Source organism: Gossypium hirsutum, chromosome A12 (assembly GCF_007990345.1).
Source record: "Gossypium hirsutum isolate 1008001.06 chromosome A12, Gossypium_hirsutum_v2.1, whole genome shotgun sequence".
Classification (NCBI taxonomy): Eukaryota; Viridiplantae; Streptophyta; class Magnoliopsida; order Malvales; family Malvaceae; genus Gossypium; species Gossypium hirsutum.
In genome coordinates this window covers 102,603,007-102,627,171 of record NC_053435.1, presented here as the reverse complement: position 1 = coordinate 102,627,171, position 24,165 = coordinate 102,603,007, and the positions used below count along the sequence as shown (strand labels likewise).

At 34.6% G+C, this 24,165-nt stretch overlaps 4 protein-coding genes across 4 annotated transcripts; 2 read left to right on the top strand and 2 right to left on the bottom strand.

Moving 5' to 3' along the window:
- Positions 1 to 267: 267 nt before the first annotated feature.
- LOC121211101 (protein phosphatase 2C 29) lies at positions 268 to 5,757 on the top strand. The gene is made up of 4 exons (XM_041083388.1): positions 268 to 2,444; positions 3,710 to 3,823; positions 4,216 to 4,480; positions 5,075 to 5,757. Exons 1-4 carry the CDS (start codon positions 564 to 566, stop codon positions 5,197 to 5,199), a joined length of 2,385 nt encoding a protein of 794 aa, XP_040939322.1. The 5' UTR covers positions 268 to 563; the 3' UTR covers positions 5,200 to 5,757.
- Positions 5,758 to 5,898: 141 nt separating this feature from the next.
- On the bottom strand, positions 5,899 to 8,266 carry LOC121211102 (pentatricopeptide repeat-containing protein At5g46580, chloroplastic). The gene has a single exon (XM_041083389.1). The coding sequence runs from the start codon at positions 8,264 to 8,266 to the stop codon at positions 6,173 to 6,175; it is 2,094 nt and encodes a 697-aa protein (XP_040939323.1). The 3' UTR covers positions 5,899 to 6,172.
- Positions 8,267 to 13,080: 4,814 nt separating this feature from the next.
- On the top strand, positions 13,081 to 15,494 carry LOC121202786 (NAC domain-containing protein 71). The gene is made up of 4 exons (XM_016881178.2): positions 13,081 to 13,800; positions 14,000 to 14,274; positions 14,375 to 14,662; positions 14,767 to 15,494. Exons 1-4 carry the CDS (start codon positions 13,644 to 13,646, stop codon positions 15,025 to 15,027), a joined length of 981 nt encoding a protein of 326 aa, XP_016736667.2. The 5' UTR covers positions 13,081 to 13,643; the 3' UTR covers positions 15,028 to 15,494.
- A 4,835-nt stretch (positions 15,495 to 20,329) lies between these two features.
- Positions 20,330 to 22,890, bottom strand: LOC121211100 (aluminum-activated malate transporter 12). Its single transcript, XM_041083387.1, has 6 exons — positions 22,399 to 22,890; positions 22,162 to 22,302; positions 21,805 to 22,077; positions 21,588 to 21,709; positions 21,353 to 21,496; positions 20,330 to 21,106 (listed from the first exon to the last, which is right to left on the bottom strand). The coding sequence occupies exons 1-6, from the start codon at positions 22,709 to 22,711 to the stop codon at positions 20,474 to 20,476; spliced, it is 1,626 nt and encodes a 541-aa protein (XP_040939321.1). The 5' UTR covers positions 22,712 to 22,890; the 3' UTR covers positions 20,330 to 20,473.
- Positions 22,891 to 24,165: the final 1,275 nt, after the last annotated feature.

Genomic DNA, 24,165 nt, shown 5'->3' with positions numbered 1-24,165 from the left:
AAAAACCGCCAAAGCCCCCCCCCCGCCCCCCCCCAAAAAAAGAAGAATAATGGGTGGACCCACATGCACACCTGGCAATCCATGTGGACCCGGTATTATCCCATCTGGCATGCATGGGTGTCCCTTCATGCATTTGTCAATTGCCACATGTAACCGTCAGCCAAGAGGCCAACAAACAACTACTCGGAATTTAAAATTAATAAAAAAGAAGAAATTTCAAACTTCAAAAAGAAAAAATAAATACCAAAGTCCACTCAGGCTCAGCTCAGCTCAGCTAGTTTAAATTAAAAAAAAAAAAAACACACCAAGGGAAAGAAGAAAAAACAAAAAGCAAAAGAAATTTCAAAAACATATTTTTGTGTTTTGGTTTTCTCTTTCGCTGTGAAGCAAGAGAAGAGAAGAAGCAGCAAAAAAGCAGCTCTCTCTCTCTCTCTCTCTCTCTCTTTCTCTCTATTTTATTTTTTTTCATTTTTAGAAACTGTTCGTTTTTTATTTTTCTGCTTGTTTAAGAATAAAAAAAATTGTTGAAAAGGAGGGGAAGGGAGTGGAATGAATCAAATGTGATGGGAAGTGGAGTCTCTACGCTCTGCCCTTGCTTTAATCCGGTGACAGACCGGTCAAACCGGCCACCGGAGAATCACGCCGACCTGATCTTTGCTGCATCAGAGCCGTTGGATGAAACCCTCGGCCACTCCTTCTGTTATGTTCGATCTTCCAATCGTTTCCTCTCTCCGACTCCTTCCGATCGTTTCGTGTCTCCTTCGCACTCTCTGCGTTTCTCCCCGTCTCATGACCCGAAAACCAGGACCGGACCCGAAACCTTGTTTAAAGCCATATCCGGAGCCTCCGTGAGTGCTAATACATCCACTCCTAGAACTGTCCTCCAACTTGACAACATTTACGACGATGCCACTGAGAATACCCTCGGTTACGGCGTCAAGAGCAGTATCGTTAGCGGCAATGGCTTCGAGAGCACGTCGTCGTTTTGTTCCTTGCCTCTGCAGCCGGTGCCACGTGGCGGAGCTCATGACCCGGTTGAGCGGGGCGGGTACTTCATGTCGGGTCCGTTAGAGCGCGGGGCGGTGTCTGGTCCACTGGAGGCCAACGCTGGGCCGGAAGGGAGAGTACATTTCTCCGCACCGTTGGGTGGCATTTATGTCAAAAAGAAGAGAAAGAAGAGCATTTCAGGGATCTTGAGAAATTTCTCCGACAAGAAACGGCCTTGGGTGGTTCCGGTGTTGAATTTCGTAGGTAGAAGGGAGAATTCCGGGGGCACGGAAGCGGCGGCAGCGGCGGATGAGAAGGCCGGCGGGGATGTGCAGTGGGCATTAGGGAAGGCCGGGGAGGATCGGGTCCACGTCGTTGTTTCGGAGGAGCAAGGGTGGTTGTTCGTTGGGATTTACGATGGTTTTAATGGGCCGGACGCACCCGAATTCTTGATGGGTAATCTCTATCGAGCTGTTTTCCATGAACTCCATGGTCTTTTTTGGGAACTTGATGAAGAAATTGAAAATAAAACTGAAAATGAGAATGAAAACGAAGCTGAAAATAAAACTAACCCATCCAACATTTTAATAGCTACAGGTAGTTTAAATAAAACTGATAGTGAAACTGAGAATCAGAATAATTCCGTTGAGGAGGTTACGAGTGTAGGGCAGGGTTTAATTGGGGAGAATGAATCGAGTGGAGTGGTGCAAGAGAGAGTGAGGAGGGTAACATTTGAACCGGAGGGGACTGAGATTAGGAGGAGGAGGCTATGGGAGTTTCTAGCTGAGGATGACCCGGAAGATGGGTTGGATCTCTCCGGGTCTGATAGGTTTGCCTTTTCAGTGGATGATGCAATTACTGTAAGTAAAGAGGGGTCTGCAGTGAGTAGGAGGTGGTTATTGTTGTCAAAATTGAGGCAGGGGCTGTCAAAGCATAGAGAGGGGACGGGGAGTTTGTTGTTTCCGTGGAGGTTTCGGTTGGAAGAGAAGGAGAAGGTTGAGGATGTAGATAATAGAGTGGAGGGGAGGGTTCAAAAGACTGGGAGGAGAAGGAAAGAAGGTTCAGTTGATCATGAATTGGTTTTGAGGGCTTTGTCCAGGGCTCTGGAAGAGACTGAGTTAGCATATTTAGATATGACAGATAAGGTGCTTGATACAAATCCAGAGCTTGCATTAATGGGTTCGTGTTTGCTGGTGGTTTTGATGAGGGATGAGGATGTTTATGTGATGAATGTGGGGGATAGTAGGGCAATTGTTGCACAGTATGAATCAGAGGATGTTGGTTCCAGCATGGAGGGAAGAAAGCATGAAGAAAATGGGTCAAACATGGAGGGTATAGTGGAGGAGACTTTGGCCCCGGGTGAAAAGGCAATCAAGCCAGTGATTGGGGCTCCTGCTGAGTCTATGAGATTGACTGCATTGCAGCTGTCAACTGACCATAGCACCAGCATTGAAGATGTATGTTCTGAATATAGAAAATTTAGTTCATTGTTTGTTTTCTGCCTTCTTCAATATGAAATGTTTGGTTTGACAATTTTCTTTGCTTATGCTGTTTTCATTAAAATGACTCAAGTTTAGCTTCATGGCTGATTTCTTTTTTCATTAGGAAAATAACAGTTATGAGCCCTAGGCTGCTAACTTTTATTTATTATTTTAGTTAAGAGCTTCATTGAGAGTTTAGTGACTTAGCCGGAATGTTTTGTGTAGAGATTGTTGTACCTTAGGTAATGCTATAGTTTTCCCCTGAACAAATTAGCCATGTTAGTTCCATTACCTCAGTTATGCCTTTAGTCATTTTATATTGTCATGGCTTACATTTTAAGTATTTCAAATTCTACTTTTATTCTCTTATGATTTTTGATATGCAAGGGGAAACATTTAGGAAGTCTAATTTTAAGCAGATGAAATTCTTGCTTTGGAGTGACCCGTGCAGTATCAATGTGTGTCAAATTTGTGTTTGGAGAGTTCTTTAGATGAATTCTCATGCAGATCACGCACTTTATAAAACAACTCTTATCCGGTTCTTATGATGATACCTTACCCATCATCCTTTGTTTCCTGAACATTGATCTAACAAAAGGATAGATCTTAGACAAGTCAATTTAAATCCTGTAGAAGTCTTTTACACTGCTTTTCAAAATTTTTCTATTGCATATTAAAACTATTTAGTATATTTTAATATGTTGATGTTTGTTTTCGAACAGTTTAGAAAGGGTCTTAATCAGAAACCTGGTGCTTTTTCAAGTGTTATAAAGAATGATTGACATTGACTTAGCATTTTGGTTAGAAGAAAAAACTACAAGCTTCTATGCTTCATAATATATCTGATCACCGCTCTGACAAAGCATGTGGGTTGTCAAGGGAAAGGTATATGTAAAGAGATGGGTCTACATCTTCTAGGATGGTATGGAATATTGATAAGCGTTAAATCTTGGGATTAGTCAATGTTGTGAATGCCAGTCCTTTTTTACTTGGATCTATATTCTCAAAGTTTGGATTCATGTTAGATTCTAGTTTGGGTTGAAGAGGTCCTTCTTGTGTAACAAACACGTCTAATGATGAATGATAATATTGCTTAATCAGTCAGTAAAAGTGCATGAAATTGCAGCTTCCTTGGTTATTGTTGTTTCAGACATAAAAGAAAGACTTGCAGTTCAAACTGTATTCAGTTCTCCTAATTTGTATGCTACATTTGCTGAATTTGACTGTTTAAATTTGTGCAGGAAGTCATAAGAATCAAGAATGAGCATCCAGATGACAGCCAGTGCATTGTCAATGACAGAGTGAAAGGTCGACTTAAAGTAACCAGAGCATTTGGTGCAGGATTTCTGAAAAAGGTTGTTTCACATGCCTTCTCACTATTAAAGTGTTAAATCGTATCTATGGTATGTTGTGTTTAAGAAAAACATCTAGTGGCTTATGAATTAGTTACCGTGACGAAGCCATAAAGGAAACCCTGAAGGTTAAGAGGTGTACAATTTACTTGCCACTTCTCTGGGGAAAATAATTTATTTTCAGACAAAAAAAAAGGATTTCAGCTATCCAACATTTGAATGTAATTGTTTTCAAATGTCAGAAGTAAAAATTATGCATGCTTTTTTGTGTATGTGAGAGAGGGAAGGGGGTTTAAGGGAGAGGAGGAAACAGACTTGTCTCACATGTTGTACTATGTTAAATATTTAAGAAATATAACCAGCGTAGGCAATAACATGATCCCAACTTCTTGCAGCCCAAATTGAATGATGCATTATTGGAGATGTTTCGAAATGAGTACATTGGTACTGCACCATATATATCCTGCTCACCTTCTCTTCGTCACCATAGACTTTGCCCAAGGGATCAATTTTTAATCCTTTCATCTGATGGATTATATCAGTATCTGAGCAATCAGAAGGTGGTTTCTCTTGTTGAGAGCTTCATGGAGAAGTTTCCAGATGGAGACCCTGCACAACACCTGATAGAGGAGGTTCTTATGCATGCTGCCAAGAAAGCTGGTAAACATTCTTTTCATAATTTGCTTCTTCTCTCTATTCCATTGTCTCTAATGTGAAGAAGTAATTCTAAGATCAAATGGGAACTTATTGACAGTGGTGGATCACATGGGGATAAATTTTCACTTAGATGGGATCTGTTTAACTAGTCTATTTCTGCTGTTGCCCTACATAATGTGGATTCCTCTGGCTTTTGTTTCAGTAGTAAAGCTTCTCTACCGTTCAGTTCCTTTGTTTAGGCAATTATTTGTATTGAGGTGTTTAGCACTGCATTTTGGTGTTTGGGTATTACAAGGTTAAATAATCTTCAATAGCATATTATTCCGTTTATCACCTCTATTCTACTTCTGGTTTTTAATACTATTTGTACTATCTATATTGTATTGAAGGTTGGAAATCTCAAATTCAAGCTTTTCAATTTGATTAAACTTTTTAGTTGCTAAAATATTTTCTTTGAACGTTTAGCTGTTAAGATGAAGCATGAGAGATTGTGTAACTGGATGATCCATGAACACCGTTTTTTTCTCTTTATAAATGTAGATTGACAAATAAGGTAGATTCCTGAACTGAATTTTGTCTTGGTTGGGATTTCTGCAGGCATGGATTTCCATGAATTACTGGACATCCCTCAAGGAGATCGAAGAAAGTATCACGATGATGTTACTGTCATGGTGATATCATTGGAGGGAAGAATCTGGAAGTCATCTGGAAAGTATGTATGAAACTCTTCACATGCTGGGCTCACAAGAAGCAATTTTTATAATACAAGTGACTCAGAACTAAGGAGTTTAAATTATTGAAGTGAAGTTCATTGCAAGCACTTGAAAAAATATGGGTGCTGGCCCATTTTTCATGGCTTTCAATCAGGGTATTTTTAGGGTACTTACACCATAAGCTTACAATTGGGTAGCAGGAACAAAGTCTAATGTTTGGTAGTGATCAGGGGTTGAGTAGAAGATGCCTGAAATCTGGTTTCAGGATAAGAGAAAGGGAAGATCTGGAGATGGGATTATTAAGAGGAAATGCTCTTCAGAGACAGAAAAGAAAGAGATAAGTCTTTTTTGTTTCACAGTTTCTTCATTTAAAGACTTTTTGCTTTCTTAGAGGATTTTGCATAGGCGGGAGGCTGGTTCAATTCAAGGTCCCTTCCTCCTTTCTTTCTTTCTTTCTTTCTTTCTTTCTTTCTTTTATTGTTTCTTTTTAGAGCCAAAAAGACTAAAAAAGTGAAAATAGTTTCTGTAATTTGGTGGGGGATACAAATATTAGATATAGTTACTGAACTTTGAGCATTTTCTCGTACAAAGATTAGCATCTGTACTTTTGAAGGTCTGTTTCCGCCATTGTGGTTTCAAGCCCTTTTTCTGCTCCATTCAAACAATTGTTGCAGCCTTTATGGTATTCCTTTCATTAAAAACAGAGAAGAAAAAAAATCTGGTACTTGCTCGTAATCAGCTATCTGTTAAAATTACAGATGAACATGCATCCAAGGAGTTAAAATCTGCTAATGCTTCAAACAATCGTTCCAGCCTTTATGGAACTCCTTTAATTGAACACAGATAAATGAAAATATCTGCTATTGCTGCTAATCAGCTATCCATAAAACTGGTACAGACTACAAGTCACATTTGCTGTTATTTTGAGATTCCAAATCTTTTCGCAGTTGATATTTATCGTAGTTCACAACAAACACATTCATCATGTCTGCAACCTTGATTGCAGCCAAGGCACTAAATCCTCCCTTTTTGCCACAAAACAACCAGCTTTCTCTTCACTCTGCCTAAAAGGTGCTGCAAGTTTCTTCAAATGAGAAGCAAATGAATTGGACAGCCCTTGAGAGAATTTATGAGTTCCGGCACCTGTTTGGGCAGAAAATAGCAATGGCAATGCTTCTTCATGCTTAATAGTATTGGCCAAAGTCCCCATCCACTCTTCCAGAGCTGTCTGTGCTGCACCGACTGAGAGTGATCGGACATCCAGACTCCACTCATTGGCGGTTTTATTGTGTAAGCCTGGGTATAATCCGTATAAGGTTCCGAGATAAAGCAAATCATGTGCTCTCTCGTTGAGATTCTTACTTCGACATATATCGATCAAGCAATTACAGAATGGTCTTCTGGCATCATCTTTAGTGTCACTAATGATGCCCTTGAACTCTTCTTTAACAGTGTCAAGACAATATACCTCCTCTTCAATCAATTTCACGAATCCAACTAAACGAGGATTAGCTCGATGCAGGCATGCTAAAACTTTATCCACATCTGCCCTGCTCTCACACCGCGACACAACAGACAACAGGCATCCGCAAAGCCTATCATCCGGTTTGATTCCTTGTTCAACTGATACAGAAAATACCTTCACCAACTCGTTGATTCTTCCAGCCTTCCCCAAGCACTGAATCAAACAAGTGGTTCCCATTACATTAAGCTCAACACCCACCTCCGACATCTCTTCGAAAAACTCCATTGCCTTACCAACATTCCCTCCACTTCCATATATCTTCAGCATTGCTGTGTAGCTCCAACTATCTGGCCTACAATGCTGTGATTTCTTCATATCCATGAAAAGCTGCTCTGCTTCCTCAACTAAACCAATGTCTGCACACATGGTTAACAAAGTATTATACAAAATAAAGTCCATTGGCCAGTTTTTGGACTTCATCTCCTCCCATAATTCCAACGCATCTTTTGCCCACCTTGCCTTTCCATATATCTTGGCAAGGGAAGTTAAAGTCTTCTCATTTGGAGTTAAACCAGACTCAAGCAATTCCTGAAAAAGGCTTCTCGCCAAACCAGGCTTCCCTGCCTTGCCCATAGCCTCTAACAAAGTATTGTAAACAACCAAATTAGGCCGTACACCGAGGGACTTCATTTCTTGCAGAACATACCTAATACCATCATAGTCTCCAGCTTCACCATACATCTTTGCCAATACAGAGAAAGCAATAGGGTCTGGTTTCCAACCACTAGCTACCCCTCTCTCATATAAGCTAACAACTTCCTCAGCCTTACCCAATTTGGCATAAACATCTAAAACAGCAGAATAAGTGACTTCATCTGGCATCAAACCAGTTTTATACATTCTCTCAAACCATTCTACAGCTTTATCAAAGAGATTGCATCTTTTGGCACATGTAATAATGGTCGAATACGTAATGTTATCAAGTGGAATCTCATTGCTTACCATTTCATTAGCAAGTTCCTCAATGAGCTCAAACTGTCTACCAAACCTCAAAGACTTCATTGTGACATTGTAGAATATAGTTTCCATGGGAAACAAATTCTTGGTCTTTATCCAATTGAAGAAAAGGCGAGTCTTTTGCCATGGCTTCAAGCTGTTGAGTATCAAAAGCGCATTTTCTCGAGTGGGTTCCAATGGGATTTCCTCGAGACCACTTAGGAAAGCCTCTTCACTGTTGTCACAGTCACTCAGCTTGTTTGCAAAGAGCTTTAGCTCTCTGACTTTAGGGTTATATGCATAAGGAGAACGCGTTTGCCTTTGCAGTGAAAGAACAGATCTTTTAGGCTTGGTGGGATTAACCCATGTGGACTTTGGCTTTGACAAGAGACCAGCTTGGTCCTTCTTGGGAAGTGTGGTTGTTGAAAGAGGCTGCAGTTGCTCGGATAAAGATGGGGTTCTTTTAACAGGTGGGTTTTGGGGAGGTTTTGTGGAAGACTTGGATGAGTTACAGTAAATAGTGAATTTCCTTCTGGTGAAGAAAATGGGTCTTTTCGTATCAGATTGAGGGATGGCAAAATGGACATCCAGACCAGTAGAGAGACTAGCAGCCATTAGAGAAAGTGTTTTTTTAGTGAAGCAGCAATGAAAAGAAAAATCTGATATGCCTTTGTATATATGCCATAGATATTTTTGGTTAACCTTATCTGAATTCCTAAAAGACATCAAAACCAGATAATGGATTCTAATATTCCCAAATAAGCTAATTTAATTATAGAGAGAAATTAATCAAGCTGCAAAAGGAATGTCATATTAATTTTCTTTTGGATTCAATTTCAAGCAGAGTCTTTAACAATTAACATGATACATTCATTTGTATCTTGACAAGGCAATCAAAGGCAGCCTGGTAATAATCTGTCTCTAATGACAATTAATTGTGTAATGACTAAAAAATAATACTTAATTGTAAAGCAATAAAAATTTGAGCAACAGAAAACACAATGCAACAATGTTCTTAAACTTAATTCAGACATGAAAAGAAGAAATTTCAACATAAAATCTTTAGACAAATATAAAATATATAATCTTGTCTGTTCAAAACCTGTTAAATTTCTTTATATATTTGACTAAAACAAACCTTGCCTCCAATATCATTTTGTTGACTAAGAAAATAAACACTCAATCAATTGTAAAGCAAATCTTCTTACATTCAAACTTTTAATTATTTATTTAATGTTGAAGATTTGAAGTGGATTAAATTAATCCAACCTTAAACCATTTGTCTGTAAGTTGTATTGCTGCTTTCATGCTGAAACATGTCTGGTACATGAATCCTTATGTCATTTTTTCTTTTCATGAATCCTTATGGCATGAATGATGATTAAAGGAGACATTTTTGATAATTGTGATAGATTATGTTTTTTATTTTATTTATTTTGGAAAAGAGCTCAAAAGTTGGCTTCTTTGTCTTATTTGGCTAATTGGTGAATAGTGTTTGGTGGCTGCACATTTTTTATTTTCCAAATACACCAAATTATTAATTACAAAATTTAATAATATTTTATCCCACTGTTTATAATGCATTCTTACGTTCCGCAACTACTAATTCTTACAGGACACATGTACTTGTTCTTAAAAGGTGAAAATACCTGTCAAGTCCCTCTTTTGTATGGATTGAATCAAATTAGTCCTTTTACTATTGAATGTAATTTAATTCCTTTACTATTAAGAAAAATCAAATAATGTCAAATTGTAGTAAAGTTAATATCTACTATTAAAAGAAGATATAAAAATTATATATATTTTTTCATTTGCAATTCAAATCTAAATAAAAGATTTCATTTATAAAATTATAAACAACTTCCAAAATATTATTATTAAAAGTCATTTTTTAAAATAATAAATATTAGTTCTATTAAAAATTGAACTTTATGAAATATATTAATCCATGTAATAAAAGTACCTACTAAGTACATTCATTTTTCTTAAAAAATAATACTTAATGAATATAAAAATTAAAATTTCAATATTTATTATCACGACCCAGCCCAATATATTGGGAATGGTCGCATTGTGAAAGCATAGGTTAGAAATTAGAATTATTGAATATTCATGAGTTTTCAAGTTTTTGTGGCCTTCAAATGTAATTTTAATTATTCCAACTCACATAATAATACATAAATTTGTTCAAACCCATGAGTTTTTTTTAAAGTTTTGTCTCACATAATAGTACAAAAATGAATACGAATTGATTTAATAAAGTGCACTCATTCATGTGTTGTGACGCGAGTTCAAATTTCTAAATACATTGTTTTGAAGAATCTTTTACTTACAATTTACGAACCAATCATATGTAACTAACTGAGTTAAGTTGTGATATTTATATTCAAACTTTATGTGGAGCAAAACAGTTTGTTACAAAAATGGCATGTGTGTTTCTCTGCCATGGATGCATCCAAACTAGATCCACATCACATTTCCAATGGCTTACACAGACTCCATAATAGGGTGGGTGTAGTCTTAAGGATGAAACTTTTCCATGACTCAGATTTCCCACAAATTCACCCCCACTATTGCGCGGAACACACACTGTCACTTCTCCGTTATTGGGGCTGATGGAGTCTACAACAGACCAATTGTCTGCTTGACTGTAAAGTACATACATATATTCATTTTGAATTAAAAGTCGTGAGGTAAGAAATCTCATTCCATGCTTTATTTCCCAGTTTTGGAAATTTCCAAACAACACTCTCCATGTTCAATTTGTCCCCTATTTTCCTCTAAGATAATTCAAGAGCAAAGCCACAAATTTTATAGTGAAGGGAAAAATTGAACTAAATAATTTTGGGAGCCAAAACAAAAATTTAATCTTTCATTAATTAAATTTTATCAATATGTAAAAACTTAAATAAGCAATTTTACCAAACTAAAAAGATCTACTCTAATGCTACCCCTACATAATTAAAATCCAAATCACATCATTTAAAAAAAAAACTCCAATAAATAAATGAATGAATAAACACTTGTGAAGTACAAAAAGTAAAAAAAAAAAATGTATGAACTGAGCTTTGTCTCTTTTCAGTTTTGAGTACCCTTTTCCTTGAATGTGAAAAGCCAAAAAGTCCCACTAAATAGTTCCCATATAAATTATGGTAGAGGATAACCATAAATTTGCTTCTAAGCCTTAAAGCAAGGCTTTAATGTATCTTTTCTTTTTTCCTTTTCCTTTGGTTTTTCAATTTAGAATGATGTAGTAGTTTCCATCACCCACTTGCTTTGCTAAACATTTAATTAGTTGTCCCCCACTAAATTGGGAATTTTAAGTTAATGCTTTTTACAAATTTATTAAAATCTTAATTTCATATCCAATATCTTTAATCTTAAGTTAATGTATAAATGTCGATTGAGTATTAATTCGATTAACATAGATAGTGTTGTCAGTATAGGAGGATCTGGGTTTAGATGCGCTAAAACAAATTATTCTCATTTTTATGAATTAAGAAAGAATTTTTGAGTAGTTTTAGGTATTTTTATGTCAATATATATATTAGAACTTAAAAATGAAATTGTTAAAAGAAAAAGTTAATGCATAAATAATTTATAAAATACTGAAAAAGGTTTGCCGTGAGAAAGTTCAATTTCAATCAAACTATTCAATTGGACTCTGGATTAAACCAAGTAAGCTAAGGCATTAACAAGGTTTTGATTAAAAATATGTTTAAAAAGTTAGTTTAGGTTTTTTCTTTTTAGAATAAAATAGAGAAAAAAAATTAAAAAAAAGGAAAGATGAAGGATAGGTTATAGAAAAAAAGAGAAAATCTTTGTGTGATTGTGTTATTGTTTATTGAAAGTGTTATAAATTATATACATATATTTAAATGCATTCGTGTTGGATTTATGGTAGTTGTTTTGGTATCATCATAATTTTAATTCATTTTATATTTTGTATGGTGTGGATTTTTATTTTTAGGTTTGCTTTATATCTCATTCATTAAAGATTTTGTATAATTCTTGCATAGTAATTCAATTTAGAAAAAAAAACATTGTACTGTGACATATTCATGTTGTCTTTCTGTGCTCAAAGTATTATTAAATATTTTTTTTAAACATTAATAATTAGGTATACATGTTCATGTATTGGTATTCCGTTCATGTTATTTTTGTCTCAATTTGTATTTTAATTAATTTTTCATCTTGCTTTCTCATATAATTTATTATATTTATTCCATTTTAATTTAATTTAAATAAATTTATTTTTTAAAAATATTCTATTTTTCATACATAATATAATTATCATATTTAAAACTTTAATTTAATTTCTTGAAATATAATTATCATAATTAGAGTAAAATTATGCTTTAATCCCTTAAAAAAAAATTCTAGTTAATCCCTTAAAAAATAATGAAATTATAAATTAATACATAATAAATTTATCTTTTAATCTATGAACAAAATTATAATTAAATTTCAACCCATGTTAAAAAATTCCTAATTTCGCCCCTAATAGTAACCAAAGTTTTTTTTGTCATTGTATTACGGATTTAGTCGATAATATAAGTGTTATTTCCAAATAATATTAAATAAATTTATATTGTATTTATATCATATAATCTTGTTGTGTAAAAAATAGAAAGAAAGTGATATGTCCGACTCAAGATGACATGAAAGTAGCATTCTTTTCTTTGACTACCTTCAGCAGCATCGAGTTGCGCCACTTATTTGCTTAAGGCCGCGTTCATAATTTGAACACTATTAATAATGTCACCATACAGAAGTTTTCCAGCGACCTCGGCTCGTATGATGGTAAATCACGTTGAAAAATACACTGAACTGCATTTCAAATATCAAATATGGCACAGATTTGGTGAATCATTACTTCTTGTTTGTACCTCATCGCAAAAAATCATTGAAAGTAGACTTTTGGTTATATCTACATTCTTCATCAAATTGTTAGCCTACCCTTTGATGTCTAATCAAAGTTCCAAATTCTATAACCAAATATAAAAAGAAAAAGAAATGCGTAATTCGTGTATTTTTTAAAAAACGAATTAAAGTATAAATTAGATTTTTTTTTTGGAATCCCTATTTTATTTGGTAGACGGCATAATTTTTATATAATTTATTTTTTTAATATTTGATTATATTTGTAGAAAACTTGTCATCGTATTTTCCATTTTATTTTAAAGAAAAAAAAAGAAAAAAAACTTCTACAAACAATAAATCAATAATGATGGCAACGGTAATGAAAGAAAATTGGCGGGTAGTAACCAGTTAGGTGTGAAAGAGTTGAAGTAGGTGGGGCCAAAGGGTAATGGAATTTTGTGGTAAGGTTGGGACAAGCAATCTCCGCACTTTCGGTGTGTTTTTCTGAACTTGAGGCTTGGCCAACCACTATATATTAGACACCCCACAAATCACCATTTTTACTCCTACCTTAGCTTCGCTCTCTAGTAAACTTTTGCTCAATTCAGACTAACACGTACTGATATCTTTTCTTCTAAGCCTCTTTTCCCAATCAAAAACTTGTCATAAGATTTTTGAATAGTTAGGCTCCAATTTTTGCAAGTTCTACTTCTTTTTTTGGTCCAATTGATTGCAGAGTTGAATCTGTTTCTTGGTATAGTTTATAAAGTCAAAGTTGTTTGTTCAATTCAATCGAATTTTATTTTGGGATAAAAAACTGAGGGGGTGGGTAAAGGGCGTTCTACCTTCACTGGAAAAAACAACTTTTTATATTTCAAAGACAATGATTCTGCCATTCGGCGGGTGCATTCTGTGGAAATTGTGCTCGGTTCTTGATAAAAAATCTAGTTTTGATAAAAGCTTTTATTTTTGGATTTTCCAGATTTTTAATACATACAGCCTCGGCACTTAGCGGCAGATTTCTCAGAACTTTTGGCTCTGGTTTTTTTTTTTGTTTTATTTTCACCTTTTAAAACAAAATAAAATTATTATTTCATTTCCTTAAATTTCTAAACCGGGGACTGAGATAATGGGAGGGGCTTCACTGCCACCAGGTTTTCGGTTCCATCCCACTGACGAAGAACTGATAGGTTATTACTTGAAAAGAAAAACTGAAGGCCTTGAAATTGAGCTTGAAGTGATTCCTGTGATCGATTTGTACAAGTTTGATCCTTGGGACTTACCAGGTATTAAACCTTCATAATTCAAAAAACATAACAGCGAAATATTGTTGTCTTTGAGATTAATCTGAACATGGGTTTCTGGAAAAGCACTTTTTTTGTAGCTTGGTGTTGTTACTTTTGCAATTGATTCTTGTCGTTTTCACTTTCATGTTCACTGCTTTTTTATCGAGGACTTAAAAGTGAACCTGAATTGCTTTTGCAGAGAAGTCGTTCCTTCCGAAACGAGATTTGGAATGGTTCTTTTTTTGTCCCAGGGATCGAAAGTACCCGAATGGTTCGAGAACGAACCGAGCCACCAAAGCTGGCTACTGGAAAGCTACCGGGAAAGACAGGAAAGTGGTGTGTCAATTTGATGTGACTGGTTACCGTAAGACCCTAGTTTTCTACCGTGGACGTGCCCCTTTAGGGGATCGAACGGATTGGATTATGCATGAGTATCGCCTCTCTGATGAGCCTTCTCAAGGATCACCTAATCAGGTGAAAACATATAAGCATATATGAATGTGATTTTTCATTTTTCTGTCCTTGCACTTTGATTCATTAAAAACAGTTATATGACTGATTGTGTACTCTTCAGGGTGCTTTTGCCTTGTGCCGTGTTGTGAAAAGGAATGAGCCAAAAGCAAGTGATGCTCGAGGAGAACCAAAAGCCACGATGGTCGGAAGCAGTTCGACCAATATCATACTTCCTGTACCAAGGACCTGCAATTCTGGTAACATTTCTTGTGAAGCAAGTTACCCTAACAAAGAGAGCCATTATACTTCTAGTGAAGTCATGCAAGTGCCACGATTTGAGCCTGTTTCTGTCAATACCGATCCACGAGGTGTTTGGGTCTCACCTGATCTAATTCTTGATTCTTCAAAGGTATATAACTTGTTCTGAAGAAAGAAAAATGGAACTTGAAGATTCAGTTACTTGTTAGTGTTTCTTTAGGTTTCTCTAACAATTCCTCCATTGGCTCATGGCAGGACTATCCGCAAACATGTGAATCAACAGCCCAATACTTCCCACAGCATGAGTTTCCGAGCTCACTGACACCGTGGCAGCAATATGAACAGACTGACTTCTCCCCTAGTTCATCCTACTCAAATTTCGGGGAAATCGAACATGATGATCTCAGTCGCATTGGCTACATGTCACCTTACTCAGGACATGCAAGTTACATGGACTTCTATGGCAATGAAGGCAATGATCAGACTGGTTTATTCAACTACATGAACCCTTTCTGAGAAAAAGGAAGGAAGATCATGGTAGCTCTTCTTTTTCAGTGAAGGGCATGAAACTTTAATCCAAGCTCCAATTTGCAGGGGAGCTAGTGGTGATGGGAATTTGCTTATTGTGATGTAGCATGGTCCCTACTGGTATGACTAATGAATGAAATTATGACAATGCCAAGTTTGTCTCGAAGGGATCTCTAAGACGACGCCTTTTAACGTTTGTTCTCGGAGTAATAAACAATAAAAACAACCCCTTGACCGCTGTCAGATTCCATTAAGGTTGCTGTGTGTTTGTTGTATTTTTGTACTGGGAACTGCAATGCTAGCTGCTAAGTGTTTTATTTTTATCAGTTTCTGGTTCATGTTCAAATGATCTCTTGGGGTAATCATTTTTAACGATTGCATCTGGAGCTGGTTTGATGACAAATGAACTATCTATGTTGCCTACGAAAATAAAATAAGCTTTCTTTTTATGGAAATTATTGATTGTCTAGTAAAATTCTCTATCTTTTTTTATCTGAATATGTACACTAATGAATCTTAAACCAGAAAAAATCAGGCGAATGTTTGAACTGACGAGAGCTTACCTTTTTAATATATATATTTTCAACTTTAATGATGAAGCAGAGTTGTCAGCTTCACCCTATTGCTATCAAATTGCTTGAAGCTTTTGAGAAAATGCAATATTCGGTAGAGATTTTTTAAAGTTCAGAATGAAGTTTAGTCATACGTCGTACGCCATTTCTGTTAACTTCAGACAAAACACTCGCAACTTTTGGTCGGCATTATATCAATTCAATAGGGGTGTACTTGACCTACTACACTGAGTTGTTCAATTGTATTCACATTTTGGAAGCTTTATCAGCGAGTTGATAACTCAGTATCCTTCGAACTTTTCCCAAAATATACCAACTCAATAAGAATGTGGCTCACACCAGTTGATGCCACTGCTATCAACATTGTCTTTTTGTTCTTCAGGGTTGGCTTTGGCATATTCTGAAAAGGAAGTCAAGAAGAGTCACTATCAATTCAAATGCTCTTTTAGATCCCATTACTGCAATTTCCCTACGCATTGTTCATTCAATGATTATCTTCCAAGTATCTATTTGAAGCAATAATTCATTCGAAACAAGTTATCTCTACCGGTTGCGAAGGGCCATTGTCCGACCTTCAAAATTTTTCCTGTTTTTGAAGTTTGCAGAACTCACCCTAATGATGATTTGGTCAGAACAAAATAAGAACAAATAACTTTTGCTTTTGTGAACCATTGATAGCTGAAATATTTACATTTGTTACATATGGAATGTACTAATAACTAGGAAAGTACCTTCTCAACCTGAAATGAAATTTGTGAGTGAATCCTTAAAGTAAAAACAAAACAAACATTATGGGGGCACTAAAGCCAATACCAAACTCAATGAGAACAACCAAAAAGGTACCACCCAACCCATCCATCTAGTTTTAAACAATTAAATTGCTTTTCCCCCCAATCATCCCTTTACTTTGCTAAGAGCATTGTTAAAGAAACAACAATAATATAATTTACTTTTTAACAATGCAATATTGAAAGGACTTATATCTCTATACTAAACTCTTTTCATGCATCAGAAAGTAAATATTCTTCTAAAATTAGATTCTTTCGCCCCCCCCCCCCCATTAGGTAAGCGTGTGGGCTCTTCCCAAGTTCCCTCACCAAATAAGCACTCCATTTCGTGCTTCATGAGGACTCTCTCCTTTTTTTTTTTTTTAACATTACGTTATGTTCTCCCACTACTAAGAGTTGAAAATGAAATAAAAAAAAAGAACTCCACCAGAGTTCAAGTGGTGGTGAACTTTTAACAAAGTAAGAATTAAGATATCCTTTTCCTCCTATGGAAGGTTTTCCACAATCTGAGATAGTTGTATAGCACATTAAGGAGTGGACATTTTCTTAGTATTTAAGAGTAAGTTCCTTAAATTAATTAAAAGTTACATGTCTGTAACTAATTCTCGAGCCAAAATAAATTTTCATTGCAAAACTAGGTACTCCTTGTCATCTTTTCTCTTGGCATATAATAATTTCTGTCTAGACTTGGCTTGCCTCAACTCTTCATTGCCTGAATTAGTACAAGGGCCACTAAACCCGCCCATAAGTGGTGGCAGGTACGGTCCAATGAGCAGCCCATAAACCCCAAATCGGGGAACCTCTCGAGCATAATCCAAAGGTTCTTCTTCAGTGCCCCTATTTTGGGAAGTATGATAGGACCAGTTTCTTCATTTCAAGTCTAGTAGAAGAGGAATGCACCTTTAAGGACTCAACCTTTTTCATCAATTATCAGATAAGGTCCCTTAAAATCACTGCAGTTATCGTGCTAAATCCATCAATGGCAGCCTTATAGCAGCATTTCAGTTCCCCACTTAATGATAACATATGACAACTACATTTTTACTAGTTACTTTTGCTATGCTAGGACAAATCACATATAATATGAACTTGATTTGTTTTTAAATATTTTTATATTCATATATACATACATATATATAAAAGATTATCACATACTCTCAATTTGAGTGAATTTTTTTTATGTAGAAATATATTTATAAAAAATTTATATAAAAATTAAATGAAAATTTTGTTAGAAAAGTAAAGTTGAAGTTTTAAAGATCATTTACCCATTAAATTGATGTTTGTTTGATTCATGACACCGATTCAATTAGGAACTTAGATATAACATCTTAATGCCATGAAAGCAACATACCTTTTTAATCTTTCATCTTACTAACATCCTTATAAAACTCAGTAAAAAGAAAGGTGTTTTATCTAATCTTTCATTACACTAATATTGATAAGTGTTAAAAGTAACATATTTTAACCTCATTCTTAGTGTATTTTCGGGTGGTGATATGACATTAATTGTGAATTATATACCCGTAATCCTTTATGTTCATGTTTTGATGCTTAATAGGGCGTTTGGGAGCAATATGATTGAAAAATGGTGAAAATTAAAACATTGGAGCATTCCGAAAGTTGTACACATGTAACAAATTTTCACACAAGCAGTTCAGACAATCATGTGTCTAGGATGTGTCAATCTTAGGAATTGTGTACGTTAATAATTGGAAGTTTCTATTTTTAGAGATTTTAGCACTTTAAGGAGATATAAATACGGAAATAAAAAGAGAAAGATGCAACCACCAAGAGAGAGCACGAAAATTACTTTTAGAGCACCATTGAAGTTAATTTCTAAGTAAATTTCTACCAAAATTGGAGAGTCCAATATGATTTTCAAAGGAAGTTATCATGGATTTATTTCATTCTTGTGGTTCTATTATATTTTTTGTGTTTACTCTCGACATTATGAACTAATTCTCTTTAACACCTAGGGGAAATAAACCCTAGGATGAATTATTCTATTGTTTAATTTCTATTTTTATGTAATAAAATTTTAGTTTTTTTGTTTTAAATTATGAATACTTTATTATTATATTAATTAATTTTAGAATGTTAATCCATATTTGATGTGAATAAGTTTAAGGTTGAATAAATCCTTCTTATGATTATATCTTTCATAATTGAATGAAGTTGTATGTAATCCTCAAAATAGGACGATAAATTAGAAATAAATTCTTCTAATGCTATAATAGGAATTTTAATTGGAAATAAATTTCAATTAATCAAACTAGAGTTAATTGTTTTTATGTTCGAAAGAGATATTAGCATAAATTAGAGATTTCTGAACTAAGAAAATACATAGTATAAATTAGATTAAATAATATAAATGTGATAATTACTAGTAATTGTAATTCTCGAGGGAACAATATCGATGCTCATCATAACTATACTATTAATTGATAGGTGCACTTACCTTAGTTAATTTATTAATTATTTAATAGACATCAAACATCCTCATAATATTAGATGAACTGTATTTCTTGAGTATTTGTTTCTTTCCCTGCTATTTAGCATTTGAGTGCTATCAATATGTCAACACTTTCAACTTGGTCGACCTTATTTTGATACAATTTCTTGTCTTTTTACTCTCCATTTAGTTTGAATTTTTTTTAAGTAGATCTATCCATAGATTGGGCTAAAGCTCGCTTGAAAAGTGAGAGAATTTGAGATAAAATATAAGTTCAAAAAATGAGTTTGGACAAAAAAATAAGACTCATTTTCTTGGGTAAAGCTTTTTTTGGCCTGGGCCTAGCCCGAATGTCAAAAGAAAAAAATCTATTTTCTTACTATTTTCCCACTTTTTTTTTTCTGTTTCCCCATTGTTTTGTTGTCATTTCACTATTATGTTGTTACTATTTTGTTGTTATTGTTTAGATATTGTATAACTCTAATTTTTTTTTGTTAATTTTACTAATATTTTAGAGGTATTTGCTTGTTAAGTTGCATCTATCTTAGTATTATTTAAGTATAAAAATTTTTTAAAATTTATTTTTAATTTGTTAAGAAACATTTATTTTAATATTTTTAGTTTTTTTTGATTAATTATATATTTTTAAAAAAGTTATATAAAAAATTAATACGAACAAGCTAGAGTGAACCCAAATCCTAATATTTTTATCTAGATTAAACTTAAATAAAATTCCAAACCCATTTTTCATATAGTAACCGAGCAAACCAATGAGCAGTTGTATTTGGAAGTACTACTTCCTTTATTTTGGTAATATTTGATCACTGCAATCCCACTAATAAATAATTATAAAGTATTTGTCACATCTAATATTCGTAACCTTATTTTATCACCTTTATTTGGTTTTTTTTTTTGTTATTGTTGCTATTTCAGCAAATAATCTTATCAAATCAGCTAATACCTTCTTAAGTGGCATAACAGAAACTCCAACTCTTTCTCAATTATAATAAAAACTTTATTCAATCTTCTTATTATTTTAATTTAATTTTTTTAATCATCATTGTTATTAGTAATTTCTATTAAAATTTATCAATTTCATTAATTTTATTTCCTATCAATTATATGTCATTTCATGTGAGAATGGTTTGATAAAACTTTAAAGTTGACAAATTTTAAGTGAATATATTTCTGATTTTAATGATTAGAGAGAGATTTTTAAATTAAAAAAATCATATTTAATTTTAACTTTTTAAGTATAGGGGCTAAATCTCAAAGTTGATCAAAATACAAGTACCAACAGCATATTTTAACCATATTTGTTTTGTTCTTCAATTCTATATCTCCTTCTCAATAGTGAAAAAAAAATCTAAATGTAATGAGAATATCAAGAATGTTGTTTTGGTGGAGAAAGTATCTATGAAGCTACATGCCTTATTGGAGCCAACCTAGTAAAAATTCACACCCATAAAGATCAATGGCTATAACTTGCATCATATCATCTAAAATTGTAAACGAAAATCAATCTAAAAAACACAGTAATGATCTTTTTTCTCTCTAAAAGACAAAATAAACCAGCCATATTCTCAAGAAACTGAACTTCTAAAAGGCCTGTCTCCCTCTTAATCTGATGCATGGGTTGGCAGCTGATTCTTAGCAACATCCACCGGTGGTTTTTCACATTTCACAATGATTTCATCCTCCTCAGGATTGTATTCCTTGTAGCAAGCTATCCTCCCCAATTCTTCAACTTCTTCAATCACATTATCAAGCCTTGCCACAATCTCCACTAGCAATGACGCAAAAGCAGCAAAAGGGAGTGCTTCCGAGAACTCCAGGCTAGTTATTGCGATTTTGCTCAACTGCGGTCTCAATACCTTCCTTTCATTCTCTTTAGCTTGTTCACTAGCCCTTTTTGTTTTCCATTCCATCAATGCGGACGAGTCTGTTTTTACACTTGATAATGAAACTCCATGTCCGTCATTCTCTGGCTTATTATGACGAGCAGCATGTGCAGCTGCTAATGCTAGCATGTTGTTGGCCTGGTTATTGTTGGATCCTAAGAAGAGCCTTGGTTGGGATTTTATGGCAGTATTAAGGTCTTGTAAGGCTTCGTGAAGATGATCAGAGAGTATTCCAGGGGAGCAATGGCGACGGTTTCTGATGCTGTTTGCAAGTTCCATTAATGCTTTGGTTACTTCTCCAGCTAGTCGAATACAAGAGTCTTTGAAGAGAGCACGGACAGATCGTGGGGTCTAAAAAAAATGCAATGAAATTAACTACTATTGTTGGTATTATAAGAAACTATTGGTCTATTAATAACAAAGAGTAGAGACCATTGAGGAAAGCTAGATCCTGCTTTATGATGTAGCTTCCTGTTTGGAAGTGAATTATTTATTTCATTAATGGGATCACATTGAACAGTCCGCAACAAAGCCTTGCCAAAATATGTAATTATTTTTGTTATTTCCTAACAAAGACAAGTTGTATTCCAAGATTACCTGAATTTCAGTTAGCAAGCACCCATGCAAAGCAACGACTGTATATCCAAATTGGCGAAGAACAGCTCCCACTTTCACATATTGTTGCCATGGAAATCTGTAACAGTGCCTTGAATGCCTCGGTTCCCAACTTGCATATAATGCCTGCAAAAACCAAAAAATATTTCTTTTCATTAGCCATTTGCAAGTTAGAAGGGTTAGCTTAGAAAAAGTACATATAAGTAAAAGATCTTACCAGAGTTTCATCAGTAGATTTGGAATCCAAAACTGCCTTGTAACCTTTGTAGATGGGATCCTCTGATGATTTTTCTTGGTTTTCTTTTAGCTCAGAATCATTGAAGTACTCATTAACACAAGCTGCATCCATTTGCAGTAAAATTTCATTACCATTTTTATTAACACGAGAGCACTCAAGGCATTAATTGCAGTTAGGTCTATTCAATGATATATACCTTCTATAGATTTAGCTAGCCCTTCAAGCTTGCCAACAGTGGAATTATGGAGGTCTTCACCTGACCAAATTGGAAATACCAGAAGGCTCATGAAAAGACAAATGCCACAGCCGATGACAATGGTGTAGAACCGATCATGTGCGATCTTTAACACGTTTTCGACTCGGTAGCTTGACACAGTGATCAAATTGAATGTCAAGAGGAATATCACAACACCATAGTCATAGTTTTTCTTTATATAGGGAAAGAATCTCATGTATGTGGCAGTAGTTCCTGTTGATTGAGAAATGAATTAGAAAGTCATCGGAAGATATAAAGAAAAAGGGAAATTTCCATACAAGTTTTTGAAGTATTTACCTATCAGAAAAACCGCTGCTCCGATGAACACAGCTCGAAAAACCTTTCCGGATTTTGTTGCAATGAACTCGATGAGAAATGCTAATGATCCGGCCAATACAGTCCCTAATCCCCTGTTCAAGCCTTTGCATAAAGTTGCACCTTTCAAACAGAAAAAAAAAAGAAAAAAAAAAGAAAAAGAGGTTCAATACGTTTGTTTGTGTGCAGGCCATGAAAATTTCAACAAGAAAACCAAACCTGCGGTGAATTCCAGCACGACAACCACAGTCATGACTGCCCAAATGGCATTTGTTCCAATCCCTTTGAACAATGGCTCCATCAGATACAAGAGGGAGACTAGCGTCAAAGACAAACCAACCTTGAAAGCATGAATCATCCTTCTAGGATCTTCTCGACCGACTTTCCAAATGGTTCGCCACAACCAACCTGGAGATCTTTTCATTTTCCCGGAAAATTCAATAAGGCGTTTCTTCCAGTTGTTCTTAAACGTTTCAGGTACGCCATTTCCGTTCATTTCTGTTTCCATTCCCACATGCACTTTGGTAGCCATATTTTTGAGACAAACAAGGTATGTGACAAATGGTGGAGCAATTATTGGGCACGTATCTAGTTAAAGAAATTGTGAAGATACAGACCAGAAAGGAGCATAGAAGAGTAAAAATATGGTGTTATATTTTTTGTGGGGGGAGTTATTGGTTTATTTGCGAGCAACTCCAACTTTCTTGAGAGGAGGCAATGTTACTTTATATGAAGAGGGATGGAGCGAGGCGACTTATTTCCATAATCACATGCCGTCCATTATAAAGTGTACAAAGATATTGAAACCTTTGTCATTTTCACAGTGGCTAAAGTCAACAAAAAGGAGAAACATCAAGTTTGCCTAATATATATATTTACTATTTTTTTTATGTATTAGTTAAAATACATTAAATTATTTTTATTTTTAATTATAAAATATGGTAACATAATATTAATGATTCAAATATTTTATTTATTATTTTTTTTCAACAATGGGTTCCACATTAGTTTAATATAAAAGATGATGATGTGTCAAGCAATGAGGTTATACACTTGTTACAAAAGAAAATGATATATATATGATTTAGTTGATAAAATAGTTTTGTACTTAGGAAAATATTTGACATATTTGATTTTTTATATTATTGAAAATATGTTTTAATTTTTTTCATAATAATTAATAAAAACGTATTTTTTAGGAGAAAAAAACATTAACTAAAAAAATAGACTCATAGTCACAATAGTTGCAAATATAAGCCCTCCATATAAAATAGTCATAGCTTATATATGAAATCATTTTTTACTTTTTATTTAATCACGACACACTAATCTTATGATTCCCCGGGATGGAATCTTAATAATTGTATGTATGTAGGATAGGTTGTTGGCAAGCTCAGCAGAATTGAATCACCAGACTATATGGAGCCTATATTAGCTGCAGTATAGTATGTATAGCTAAGAATTTATCTGGTAATACTCTGTACCATTATCTCTAAGCATCCCTTTAATCAAATTTGAGTTAGACCTAAACTAAGATCGCGATGGAGATTCTCAAATCTCAACTACCGTATAAACTACTTTAATGAACTCCCAAGAATTGGTAACACATTGCTCAAAGTTGAGTTGAACCAATTAAAACATAGAGCTGGCCAGGATCCCAAAGTCATTTTCCAACCTGCACCTGCACCCGTACCCGCACCCTTCTCTCTCTCGGTTTGTACTTGACACATAAAATTGTGGTTGGATTTGCACAGCTGGTTGACCAAAAAGATTTTGGACTTGAAAAGGGAAGTTTGTTTGCCTATGAAATATGAGGAGGGATGGTCACGGACTAACTCAGCAAATAGTAACTTGAAAGAAAAGGAATAACAAAATGGCTAAGGCTTTTATTATTTGATTGTTTGATAACCTAACATCAACATCCCATTGCCATAGCCATAGCCATAGTGTGACCATTTTCATAGGGCGACTGCGTCGGTTGCTCTC

Excerpts from the sequence above, each read along its gene's own strand:
- LOC121211102 (XM_041083389.1), bottom strand. The coding sequence starts at position 8,266 with ATGGCTGCTAGTCTCTCTACTGGTCTGGATGTCCATTTTGCCATCCCT.
- LOC121202786 (XM_016881178.2), top strand. The coding sequence starts at position 13,644 with ATGGGAGGGGCTTCACTGCCACCAGGTTTTCGGTTCCATCCCACTGAC. Across the intron at positions 13,801-13,999 it reads TGATCCTTGGGACTTACCAG|AGAAGTCGTTCCTTCCGAAA; the intron begins GTATTAAACCTT and ends TTGCTTTTGCAG. Across the intron at positions 14,275-14,374 it reads CTCAAGGATCACCTAATCAG|GGTGCTTTTGCCTTGTGCCG; the intron begins GTGAAAACATAT and ends TGTACTCTTCAG.
- LOC121211100 (XM_041083387.1), bottom strand. The coding sequence starts at position 22,711 with ATGGCTACCAAAGTGCATGTGGGAATGGAAACAGAAATGAACGGAAAT. Across the intron at positions 22,078-22,161 it reads AGCAGCGGTTTTTCTGATAG|GAACTACTGCCACATACATG; the intron begins GTAAATACTTCA and ends CTCAATCAACAG. Across the intron at positions 21,107-21,352 it reads GCTTGCTAACTGAAATTCAG|ACCCCACGATCTGTCCGTGC; the intron begins GTAATCTTGGAA and ends CATTTTTTTTAG.
- LOC121211101 (XM_041083388.1), top strand. The coding sequence starts at position 564 with ATGGGAAGTGGAGTCTCTACGCTCTGCCCTTGCTTTAATCCGGTGACA. Across the intron at positions 2,445-3,709 it reads ATAGCACCAGCATTGAAGAT|GAAGTCATAAGAATCAAGAA; the intron begins GTATGTTCTGAA and ends AAATTTGTGCAG. Across the intron at positions 4,481-5,074 it reads GCATGCTGCCAAGAAAGCTG|GCATGGATTTCCATGAATTA; the intron begins GTAAACATTCTT and ends GGATTTCTGCAG.